We start from the raw sequence: 13,213 nt of genomic DNA on the forward strand, positions 1-13,213 counted from the left end.
TAGATCAGCGACTTAGGTGGATGAGTCTAGCAGAAGCATTCATAATAGATTGGAGGGAGGAGAGGCAGTGCTTTAGAAGGCCATTTAGGAGTAGATTGCAATAATCAATGCGTGACAAAATGAAAAAATGAATAAGTATTTTTGTAGTTTTTTGAGTAAGGAAGGGACGAATTCTGGAAATGTTGCGTAGGTGTGAACTACTTGGTAAGCGCTTGTATATGTGGATTGAATGTGAGTTCTGAGTCTAGTGTGACCCCAAGACAGCAGACCTGGGGTGAGGTGTTGAGAATAGAGTCTCCAACCGTCAGAGAAATGTCAGGTGTTGGATGTCTTGAAGAGGGGGGATAGAAAGCATCTCAGTTTTGGACAGATTGAGTTGGAGGTAGTGTGAAGACATCCAAGAGAAAACTGCAGAGAGGCAGACAGAAATCTGGTTGAGTAAAGAGGGAGAGATATCGGGAGAGGAAAGATAGATTTGGGTATCGTCAGCATACAAGTGGTACTGGAATCCAAAGGAGGCTATAAGTTTTCCAAGGCAGGATGTATAGAGAGAGAAAAACAAGGGGGCCAAGACAGAGCCTTGCGGTACTCCAACTGAGAGAGGCATAGGATCACAAGATATGCTTTTAAAGGAAACTGAAAACGAGCGGTTTGACAGATATGATGCAAACCAGGAGAGGACTGTGTCTCGGATGCCAAATAAATGTAGTATTTTTAGGAGGAGAGGATGGTCAACTGTGTCAAAAGCTGCGGACAGGTCAAGAAGAATTAGTAAGGAGTAATGTCCTTTTGCTTTAGCTGATAACAGGTCATTTGTTATTTTAGCAAGAGCGGTTTCTGTTAAGTGTTTAGGGCGGAAACCAGATTGTAGTGGATCAAGTAAGAAGTTAGTTGTGAGAAATTGAGTTAGCCGATTATAGACTAGTCGTTCCAATAATTTTGAAGCAAAGGGAAGTAAGGAGACCGGTCGATAGTTAGAAGGGGTGGAAGGGTCAAGCGAGGATTGGTATGATTGACGCATGCTTGAATGTGTCAGGAAATGTGCCAGCAGTGAGAGATTGGTTAAAGAGATGAGTTAGGGTAGGAGTTAGTGAAGCAGAGAGAGAGGGAATAAGTTGTGAAGGAATAGGGTCAAGTGGGCAGGTTGTGAGATGAGCCAAGGATAGGAGTGCAGAGACTTCTTCCTCTGTTACAGGAGGGAAGTAGCATAGATTTTTGTCAGTAGAAGGGGTGGGTAGGATTGCTGGGTTTGAGGGGTGTGAGATGCAGATCTATTTTCTAATGGTGTCAATTTTATTTTTAAAGTGATCAGCAATAATTTGAGCAGTGAGGTTGGTAGTGGGCGGGGGGGGCAGGCGGACGTAGAAGGGAGTTAAAGATTGAGAACAGCTTTCTGGGGGTGGATGCGTGAGATGACACAAGGGAGGAGAAATAGACTTGTTTGGCCAGGCTGAGCGCAGAGTTGTAGGACTTAAGGGTGAATTTATAATGCTGGAAATCAGCACAGGTGCATGATTTCCTCCACTGCCGTTCAGCAGCCCTTGAGCATTGCTGAATATATCTGGTCTGTTTAGTGTGCCACGGTTGCCGTCGTGTGATTGATGTACGTCGAAGAGTGGAGGGTGCAGTTTTGTCAAGTGTTGATTTTAGTGCCGAATTATACTGTAGAGTCACAAGGTTTGGACAAGAGAGGGATGAAATGTTAGAGAGCAGAGGACTCAGAGAGCAGAGGACTCAGTTGAGTGGAAAAGTCTGTGAGATCCAAGTCATTTAAATTCCTGTAAGGTAGCAGTTTTTGGGGGGCTTGCAAAGATGTAGCAGGTAGAGTAAGAGAGAAAGTTAGTAGATGGTGGTCAGAGAGAGGAAAGGGGAGGTTAAGGGAGTTGGAAACAGCACAGAGATTTGTGAAGACCAGGTCTATGGAGTTGCCTTCACAGTGTGTTGGAGATATTGTCCATTGGGACAGGCCTAAAGAGGTGGTAAGGGATAGAAGTTTAGAGACAGCAGGCATGTTAGGATTATCAAGGGGTATGTTGAAGTCCCCTAATATGAGAGAAGGGACATTAGAAGAGAGAAAATGTGGAAGCCAGGCTTCAAAGTGGTCCAGAAATTGTGATTTTGGGCCAGGGGGCCGATAGATAACTGCAACACGAAGAGCTATAGGGGAGAAGAGGCGGATGGCGTGAACTTCAAAAGATGAGAAGGAAAGAGAGGGGGTGAAGGAATGCCGTGAAAGGTACTGTGTGGAGACAAGAGAATTCCTACTCCTCCTCCTTGTTTGTCTCCAGGCCTGGGAGTGTGACTGAAATGTAGGCCGCCATAGGACAGAGAGGCTACAGCAGTTGTGTTAGAGGAGGAGAGCCAAGTTTCAGTGAGGGCTAACAGGTTAAGTGAACATGAAATAAATAGGTTGTGAATAGATGTAAGCTTATTGCATACTGAGCGTGCATTCCAAAGGGCACATGAGAATTGCCGTGTACTAATAGAGGTGCAGTTAATGAGGTTTAGAGGGTTATGTGGGCAAGGTGTATGAGGTGTCATTTGGGGTAGTGATCTGAGGGAAGCAGAAGGTGGACCTGGGTTAGTTCATGAGCGTGAATGGGTCTATAACCATCTGGTAGAAGTGTCAGCAACAATGTTTCTAGCAATGTTATACATAGTTGCAAATGCTGCCATAGACTGCTAAAGACACATGCATGCTCCTAAGCAAATATGAGCCTACCTAGCTTTACTCTGCAACAAAGGATACAAAGAGAACAAAGAAAATTAGGCAATAGAAGTAAATTGGAAAGATGTTTAAAATTGCATGTTCTTGGAATTATGAAAGTTTATTTTAAAGTTGCCATCCCTTTAAAGTAATAGACATGTTTGTAAAACAAGAACTAATTACAAGTTAAAGAACACTGAAAATACAGCATACTGATTTGTTTTTGTTACAAAAAAATCAAAATCAGATTATTTCTACCAGACACTTGCATTTACATTTGCTGCCCCCTTTAAAATCTGCATTCCAGAGAAGGCAATTACTTTCTACAGGAGGCCGGTTTCCACTAACTGGCACTTACAGGTTCAGACCTTGTTATTAGAGAATTCAGTAAGATCTGCTCATGCAAGACTCTGATAATTCTAATACATACCAGTGGCCTTTAGACAATCGGGCCCTAAGAGAGATTTTAATAGTTACCTGCACACACTAACTGACCGGCTTTTGCATCCCTATTATTATTATTATTATAATTATTATTCTTTATTTATAAAGCGCCAACAGATTCCGCAGCACTGTTCATGGGTACAAAGATAAAAGTACAACGGTGAAACAATACAATATAAGACAAAATTTAACAGACAAATACAGGGGGAATTGAGGGCCCTATTCCTGTGGGAACTTACAATCTAGATGCTTATATGTGTTAACCCCCTTTACACATGCATATCCTGAGGTTCCTTAACCCCTTTACTGTGCATGATAATGCATGGTTGTGTTCTGCACAATGCTTTTATTTCGGATGATAACCAAGTGTTGTTATTTGGAGGTGAGTGCGTTTTCAGAGCTCATCGTGGCCCCACCCTGCACTTACCCCTGAATCCCAGGTGGTCTAGTGGGGAATCTAGGGAATGCCACTGATAGCAACACACCCATGCATGGTGATGTCACCTGGCTCTGGAGACCAAGAAGTGCTGGGTTGCTGAAGAGGGCTTAAGAGAGCAGGTTTGGGGGGTTAAGTATTCAAACCCTTTGAGCTCAACTCTCTTAAAGGGACAGTCTACTCCAGATTTGTTATTGTTTAAACAGATAGATAATCCATTTATTACCCATTCCCAAGTTTTGCATAACCAACACAGTTATATTAATACACTTTTAACCTCTGTGATTACCTTGTATCTAAGCCTCTGCAGACTGTCCTCGTATTTCATTTTTTTTGATAGACTTGCAATTTTAGCCAATCAGTTCCCTCTTACAACTAACTCCACGGACGTGAGCATAATGTTATCTTTATGACACACGTTTACTAATGCCCTCTAGCTGTGAAAAAACTGTCAAATGCATTCAGTTAAGAGGCAGCCTTCAAGGGATTAGAAATTAGCATATGACCCTACCTAGGTTTAGCTTTCAACTAAAAATACAAAGAGAACAAAGCACATTTGATGTTAAAAGTAAATTTGAAACTTGGTTAAAATGACATGCCCTATCTGAATCATGACAATTTATTTTTGACTGAACTGTCCCTTTAAGCCTTAGAAACCCCCAATACTATTGCCTGGTTTTTCAAATGGTGGATAACCCTAACCTCCATGATCCCCCCGAACAGCTCTCTAACCCTCTCCCCCCTCTACCTATTTGCCCCCATCTTGGGTACTGGCAGCTGTCTGCCAGTACCCAGTTTGCTAAATATTAGGCTTTTTTTTTTCTAAAAAAAAAAAAAAAAAATCTGTAGTGTAGCTGCCCCCCTCAATACCCTACCCCCTGCCCCCTCACGCTTGCTCCTAGACCTCTCATGACCACTCACCGGAACTCCTCCAGCGATGGGGTTGCCCACTCGCCTGCCTCCCACGCCACCAAAGATCGGCACCATCGCTGGCCGACGCAGAGAGGGCCACAGAGTGGCCCTCTCTGCATCGGTTGCTTACCAGAGGGTATTACAGGATGCCTCAATATCGAGGCATCGCTGCAATACCCTGAAAGCATCTGGAAGGTTTAAAACCCCTGAGGACGGTTAATGACCTTTTTTTTTTAGGACATGCCTCGTCCTCGGTCGTTAAGGGGTTAAAGGGACAGTCTACATGTGATTAAATATTACCTTATTTTGTTTGTTGTACCGGAGACACCACTCTGCATCCACTGACACCTCATGCATGACAAAACTAAACCGTTTTTTTTATTAAAATACTTTGTTATTCGTCCATAGTAAGCTGGCCACACAACTCCTCCCATACAAACATTGGGCACATCTATGTGTAAGCTGCGTCCAATCAAAAGGCTCTCACTTGTAAAATCGATGACGCTGTGCCCATAGTTTTGCACTGCCGGGAGCGGTTTCTACCAGACCCACAGGAATGAAAAAGGAGGAGGAGTTTGGCGGCCATATTAGAACAGACAAATAAAGAAAGTTTTCCTACCGTACTCGATTCACTTTGGCCTTGCAGGATGTTGCACCGGCTGGAGCGTGGTGTACCCGGTACAGCAATTCCTTTAAGGTGCGTGTAGGTATCGTAAAGACTGTCCCTTCAAGCTCTCTGAGTAAGTGCTGAGTTTTAAAATGCTGGTGCACAGTGCATATTTAAATACACTTTTGAAACAACTATAGCTTTTATTAGAAGCATTTTTGCTAATACATGTATATCACAAAATGGTTCTGTTCAAAACTGAAATGCATTATTATTATTATCGGTTATTTGTAGAGTGCCAACAGATTCCGCCTGCATCCATGTGGGTTCCAATTTTGGCTGGAATGTCCCTTTAATAAAGGAATAAGTCAGTCATTATACAATGTGTTATTTACTAGAGCAAGACCATGGTTTATCTAAGAATATGTAATAATATAATCATGATCATTTCCTTTAACTCAACATCCCCAATAATTATTATCAGGCATGAGCATTTGGATCATTTGTGATGATCCAAATGCGGAAGAAGACGGACGCTCACTGCATTCAGCTCTTTTTAGAACCGGATTGCTTCTTGTGATAGTACAACACACTGAGATCTGGATTTGCACAGATCAGAATGCACATACCTAATCATCTTAAATAGTTTGCTGAATTGTGTAATTTCATTCTAGATGTTGGATGAAGTCAGACAGACTCTTGAAGCCTGTGATGAGACTGCAGAGCTGAACTTCTTTATCCAGTCTAGAACCACAGGATTAATTCACCCTGGTAAACACTCTTATTATTTTATACCCCCAAAGAAAAGAATTAGATAAAGTCAATTAGTCAGAAATGACATTTAGAGGGATGTAGAAGTCAACATTAAATTTTCACTGTTCAACTAGGCTTACAAATATGCACTATTTCTTTAGCACTATGTGACAGCAGTGTGTGTAGCAATGCTATGCAAGCAAACTCTAGAGGGATCTTAAAAGTGCATAACTCAAAGGTAAGCTAAGCTTGTACAGTATAGCTAGAAGTACTTACCACGAGAGAACACATACATGCTCCTAAGCCTACTTCAATTTGCCCTCATTTAAAAAGAACCACGTATAAGGAGACCATAAAGAAAAATATACTGTATGTGATATACAAAAATAAATTTAAAAGCTAATTAAATCCTTCATGGTCTTCCACATTCATTTAAATATATAAAAAATTTTTACTCAAAGACATTTTGTTACAATGACACTTGTAGTCTAAAATGTAAAATTATGTAGAGTGAACCCGTAATCTGGTATAACGCACCGCTATCTGAGTAACAGAATCTTTACATTTTTTCTTTAAATATAGTAGTCCTTGACTTGAAAGTAGAAACTGTAATTAAAGTACCAGCAAAGACTTAGCTTTGAGAGTGATAGCACAATAGATTATGTTTCTTATTGCTGGTTGTTCACATTCTTCCTATGTCTGTTCCCAGCTCCTGTGTTGTACGAGGAGTACAAATATAAATTGCAGTCTGAGAGTAGTAATGGCTATAGCACGGCAGCCGGAAGCAAAAAGGTGATGAAAAGGTAAGAACATGGAAAAAGGGGCTAAATATGGATTCAGTACAATTTGTTGATTATCTTCTAAAAAGCCTTTTGAGGTTTGTAGAGTAATAAATTTGTCTTTTTAAAGAATTACAAACTTGCTGCATGGCTGTGGAGGAAGCTCTAGAAACTTGACAGAGCAGGATACTAGTCCTGAATTTACACATGGTTAGTACAAAAAAGCAGATGTCTAATAAACCAATGATAACGCTGCTCTCCGCAGGTGGTGAATCTAACAACTTTGCATTATTTTCAGTGAGGGACGATATTGTCTATGCCAGTATACCTGTGGCATCAGTGATGGAGTTTTCCCAAACAGACACGAAATCCCCAGACTACACAGTTATGTACGATTACACAGCTCAGGTAAATAAGCTGCACATATCCTATAATATAAAAGGCCAAGTGTGTTTGTCCGAAGCTGTCATGCGCAGTAGAGACAGCACAAGGACAAACACACCTGGCCTTACCTGACATGCTGTTTGCGGCAAAAGTGGGCGTGGCCGGGCGGGGGTGGGCATGGCCAGGGCATGATCAGGGGCGTGGTCGGATGTGGTGTGGGCGGGCACGGTCAGCGCAAGAGAGAGGGGAGAGAAATAGAAAGAGAGGGGGAGAGACAAAAATAGATAGGAAAGAGCTGAAGAGAGGGGGAAGAGCAGAAAGAAGAGGGAGAGAGAGCAAAATAGAGGGAAGAGAGAGCAAAAGAGAGGGGGGAGAGAGAGCAATAGAAAGGGAGAGAGAGCGAGAGCAAAAGAGAGGAGAGAGAGACAGAGCAAAAGAGAGGGGGGAGTGAGAGAGCAAAAGAGAGGGGGGAGTGAGAGAGCAAAAAAGAGGGGGGAGAGAGAGAGCAAAAGAGAGGGATGGAGAAAAAGAGCAAAAGAGAGGGATGGAGAGAGAGAGAGCAAAAAAAGGAGAGAGAGATAGCAAAAGAGAGGGGGAGATAGAGAGCACAAAAGAGAGGGGGGAGAGAGATAGCACAAAAGAGAGGGGGGAGAGAGATAGCACAAAAGAGAGGGGGGGAGAGAGAGAGCGCAAAAGAGAGGGGGAGAGAGAGCACGCAAAAGAGAGAACGCAAAAGAGAGGGTAAAAGAGAGGGGGAGAGAGCGCAAAAGAGAGGGGAGAGAGAGCAACAGAGAGGGGGGAGAGAGAGAGCGAAAGAGAGGTGGAGCGAGAGAGAGTGCAAAAGAGAGGGGGAGAGAGCACAAAAGAGAGGGGGGAGAGAGCAAAAGAGAGGGGGGAGAGAGGGAGCAAAAGAGAGGGGGAGAGAGAGAGCAAAAGAGAGGGGGAGAGAGAGAGCAAAAGAGAGGGGGGAGAGAGCAAAAGACAGGTGGAGCGAGCGAGAGAGAGCACAAAAGAGAGGGGGAGAGAGCACAAAAGAGAGGGGGAGAGAGCGCAAAAGAGAGGGGGAGAGAGCACAAAAGAGAGGGGGAGAGAGAGAGCAAGGGGAGGGACTGCAAAAAATGGCCCGTGTGAACAGGCTTTAGGACTAGTTTGTCTATATATGAACATATAGTTAATCTGAACATTTCTTAATAAGGCAATTTTTTTAATGCAGCAATAATGCTTAGTGCTGTACTTTTCAGTGTTCTGACAAGTATCTTGCTGCAATCCAGCTGCCAACCTTTGTTGTTTAACTTAACTATCTTCAAATCGCATTTGTCACATATGCCACATTTAAATACATATGTTATTTCTAATGTAGATTTTGAAAGTCAACACTGAGCTATCATCACAATCACTTCATGGGTAGACAACTGGAAACACTGTACCTCTGTATCCATAACTCCAAGGGGCCTATTTATGAAAGGTCTTGTGGACCTGATCCGACAGTGTGGACGCTCTCCGTATTCAGCATTGCACCAGCAGCTCACAAGAACTGCTGGTGCAACGCCGCCCCCTGCTGACTTGCGGCCGATTTCGATCGGGTTGAATTGTGGCAATTCCTGTCCGCCTCATCAGAGCAGGCGGACAGGGTTATGGAGCAGCGGTCTTTAGATAAATGGGCCTCCAAGCCTCATGTTTATGTATTGGTTTGTGTTATACTTAGGTGCTCTAAAGTAATAATATTGGAAAATCAGGAGACAATAAAATTAAAGGGACACTATACACCAGTCTTCATATAACTGCATGTAATAGACAGTACTATAAAGAACAATATGCACAGATACTGATACAAAAATGCAGTATAAAACCTTTTAAAAAACTAAATTTATGCTTACCTGATAAATTACTTTCCTTTACGATATGACGAGTCCACGGATTTCATTCTTACTTGTGGGATATTAACCTCCTGCTAACAGGAAGTGGCAAAGAGCACCACAGCAGAGCTGTATATATAGCCCCTCCCCTTCCCCTCCACCCTCAGTCATTCGGCCGAAGGTATAGGAAGAGAAAAAGGAAAGGCTAAAAGGTGCAGAGGTGACTGAAGTTTACAAAAAATATAAAGAAAAACTGTCTTAAAAAGAACAGGGTGGGCCGTGGACTCGTCATATCGTAAAAGAAAGTAATTTATCAGGTAAGCATAAATTTAGTTTTCTTTTACAAAGATATGACAAGTCCACGGATTTCATCCTTACTTGTGGGAAACCAATACCAAAGCAATAGGACACGGATGAAAGGGAGGGACAAGACAGGAACCTAAACGGAAGGCACCACTGCTTGAAGAACCTTTCTCCCAAAGATAGCCACAGAAGAAGCAAAAGTATCAAATTTGTAAAATTTGGAAAAAGTGTGAAGGGACGACCAAGTCGCAGCCTTGCAAATCTGTTCCACAGATGCATCGTTTTTAAAAGCCCATATGGAAGCCACAGCCCTAATAGAATGAGCCGTAATTCTTTAAGGAGGCTCATATGCTAGGCGGATGATACTTCTCAGCCAAAAAGAAAGAGAGGTAGCCGTAGCTTTCTGACCCCTACGCTTTCCAGAATAAACAATGAATAATGAAGATAATTGACAGAAATTCTTAGTTGCCTATAAGTAAAACTTTAAGGCACGGACCACGTCCAAGTTATGTAACAGACGCTCCTTCTTAGAAGAAGGATTAGGACACAAGGAAGGAACAACAATTTCCTGATTAATATTTTTATTCGAAAACACCTTAGGAAGGAACCCAGGTTTGGTACGTAAAACCACCTTATCAGAATGAAATATAAGATAAGGCGAATCACACTGTAATGCTGAAAGCTCAGAAACTCTTCGAGCAGAAGAAATAGCAACCAAAAACAGAACTTTCCAAGATAATAGTTTAATATCTATGGAATGCATAGGTTCAAACGGAACCCCTTGCAGAACTCGAAGAACTAAATTCAAACTCCAGGGAGGAGTAATAGGTCTAAATACAGGCTTAATTCTAGATAGAGCCTGACAAAAAGACTGAACATCTGATACATTTGCCAAACGTTTGTGAAACAGAATTGACAAAGCTGAAATTTGTCCCTTTAAGGAACTTGCTGATAACTCTTTCTCCAATCCTTCTTGGAGAAAAGACAAAATCCTAGGAATCCTAACTTTACTCCATGAGTAACCCTTGGATTCACACCAATACAGATATTTACGCCATATCTTATGATAGATCTTTCTAGTGACAGGCTTACTAGCCTGTATCAAAGTATTGATAACTGAATCAGAGAAACCTTGCTTCGATAAAATCAAGCGTTCAATCTCCACGCAGTCAGTTGCAGAGAAATTAGATTTGGATGTTGGAAAGGACATGAATGAGAAGGTCCTGTCTCAACGGAAGTTTCCACAGTGGCAGAGAGGACATGTCCACTAGATTTGCATACCAAGTCCTGCGTGGCCACGCAGGCGCTATCAGGATCACTGAAGCTCTCTCCTGTTTGATTCGAGCAATCACGCGTGGAAGGAGAGGAAACGGCGGAAACACATAAACTAGGCTGAACAACCAAGGTACTGCCAAGGCATCTATCAGTTCAGCCTGAGGATCCCTTGACCGGGATCCGTATCTTGGAAGCTTGGCATTCTGACGAGATGCCATCAAATCCAATTCCGGTCTGCCCCATCTGAGAATCAATGAGGCAAATACCTCCGGGTGAAGTTCCCACTCCCCCGGATGAAACGTCTGTCGACTTAGAAAATCTGCTTCCCAGTTCTCTACCCCTGGGATGTAGATCGCTGACAGATGACAAGAGTGGGCCTCTGCCCAACTGATTATCTTGGATATTTCTATCATCGCTAAGGAACTCCTTGTTCCCCCTGATGATTGACATATGCCACAGTCGTTATGTTGTCCGACTGGAATCTGATGAATTTGGCCGAAGCCAACTGAGGCCACGCCTGAAGCGCATTGAATTTTGCTCTCAGTTCCAGAATATTGATTAGAAGTAGAGTCTCCACCTGAGTCCAAACACCCTGAGCCTTCAGGGAGTTCCAAACTGCACCCCAGCCCAGAAGGCTGGCATCTGTTGTCACTATCACCCCCTGGGACAGATGATCTGGCGACAACCACCAAAAAAGAGAGTTTCTGGTCTCTTGATCCAGAATTATCTTTGGAGATAAATCTGCATAATCCCCATTCCACTGACCGAGCATGCACAGTTGCAGTGGTCTGAGATGAAAGCGAGCAAACAGAATGATGTCCATTGCCGCTACCATTAATCTGATTACCTCCATACACTGAGCCACTGATGGCCGAGGAATGGACAGAAGTGCTCGGCAAGTATTCAAAATCTTTGATTTTCTGACCTCTGTCATGGCTACCGAGTCTATCAGAGTTCCCAAGAAAGGAACCCTTGAGATAAGGCACCACCGCTATCCCTTGTGGTCTGAGAACCGCCAAAAGAGACCCTAGAACCTTTGTGAAGATTCTGAGTGCTGTGGCCAACCCGAAAGGAAGAGCCACGAACTGATAATGTTTGTCCAAGAAGGCAAACCTTAGAAACCGATGATGATCTTTGTGGATTGGAATATGAAGGCAAGTATCCTTCAAATCCACGTTAGTCATATATTGACCCTCCTGGATCATTGGCAAAATCATTTGAATTGTCTCCATCTTGAATGATGGAACTCTTAGAAATTTGTTTAGACATTTGAGGTCCAAAATGGGTCTGAACGTTCCCTCTTTTTTGGGGACCACAAATAGGTTTGAGTAAAACCCCTGTCCCTGTTCCAATTTTGGAACAGGACAGATTACTCCCATAGTAAAAAGGTCTTTTACACAGCGTAAGAACGCCTCTCTCTTTATCTGGTTTGCAGATAATTTTGAAAGATGACATCTCCCTCTTGGGAGAAAATCCTTGAATTCCAATTGATAACCGTGGGTCACTATTTCTAGTGCCGAGGAATCCTGAACATCTCTTGCCCAAGCCTGAGCAAAGAAAGAAAGTCTGCGCCCACTAGATCCGGTCCCGGATCGGGGGCCACCCCTTCATGCTGCTTTGTGGAAGAAGAAGAAGCGGGGGTCCTCCTTTAAAGTTCCGAAAGGAACGAAAATGATTCTGTTTACCCCTCATTTTAACCAACCTATCCTGAGGTAGGGCATGGCCCTTACCTCCTGTAATATCAGAAATGATCTCCTTCAATTCTGGCCCAAAAAGCATCTTACCTTTAAAGGGAATAGCTAAAAGCTTATGTTTTGATGACACATCAGCAGACCAAGATTTGAACCACAATGCTCGACGTGCTAAAATAGCAAATCCTGCATTTTTTGCCGCTAATTTAGCAATTTGAAAAGCGGCATAAGTAATAAAAGAATTAGCTAGCTTAAGAGCCTTAATTCTATCTAGAATGTCATCTAATGGAGTCTCAACCTTAAGAGACTCTTCTAGAGCCTCAAACCAAAAAGCTGCTGCAGTAGTTACTGGAAAAATGCAAGCCGTAGGTTGTAAAAGAAATCCCTGATTAACAAATAATTTCTTTAGTAGACCCTCTAATTTCTTATCCATAGGATCCTTGAAAGCACAACTATCCTCAATGGGTATAGTAGTACGCCTAGCTAGGGTAGATATAGCTCCCTCTACCTTAGGGACCGTTTGCCATGAGTCCCGAATGGTATCTGATATAGGAAACATTTTCTTAAAATTAGGAGGGGGAGAAAACGGTATACCTGGTCTATCCCATTCCTTAATAATAATTTCCGAAATTCTCTTAGGAACCGGAAAAACATTAGTGTAAGTAGGAACTTCCAAATATTTATCCATTTTACACAATTTCTCTGGAGGAATCACAATAGGATCACAATCATCCAGAGTTGCTAAAACCTCCCTAAGTAACAGGCGGAGGTGTTAAAGCTTAAATTTAAATGACATAGCATCCGAATCTGTCTGAGGCAAAACATTCCCTGAATCAGAAATTTCACCCTCATACAGTAATTCCCTGATCCCCAACTCAGAGCACTGTGAGGGAACATCAGAAATAGCTAATAAAGCATCAGAGGATTCAGTATTTACATTAATACTTGACCTACTGCGTTTACCCTGCAACACTGGTAATTTAGACAATACCTCTGTAAGGGTAGTTAACATAACTGCAGCCATCTCCTGCAGAGTAAAGGAATTAGACGCACTAGAAATACTAGG

General features: G+C 42.6%; 1 protein-coding gene across 1 annotated transcript in view; it reads left to right on the plus strand.

Moving 5' to 3' along the window:
- PSTPIP1 (proline-serine-threonine phosphatase interacting protein 1) overlaps window positions 1-13,213 on the plus strand; it is a 264,296-nt gene that overhangs the window by 239,019 nt on the left and 12,064 nt on the right. Inside the window, exons 11-14 of the mRNA XM_053717260.1 lie at window positions 5,781-5,877; window positions 6,569-6,662; window positions 6,769-6,848; window positions 6,937-7,046. Coding sequence (XP_053573235.1) covers window positions 5,781-5,877; window positions 6,569-6,662; window positions 6,769-6,848; window positions 6,937-7,046 — 381 coding nt within the window. The remainder of the gene's footprint in view (window positions 1-5,780; window positions 5,878-6,568; window positions 6,663-6,768; window positions 6,849-6,936; window positions 7,047-13,213) is intronic.

This window comes from Bombina bombina, chromosome 6 (assembly GCF_027579735.1).
Source record: "Bombina bombina isolate aBomBom1 chromosome 6, aBomBom1.pri, whole genome shotgun sequence".
In the NCBI taxonomy this organism is placed as follows: Eukaryota; Metazoa; Chordata; class Amphibia; order Anura; family Bombinatoridae; genus Bombina; species Bombina bombina.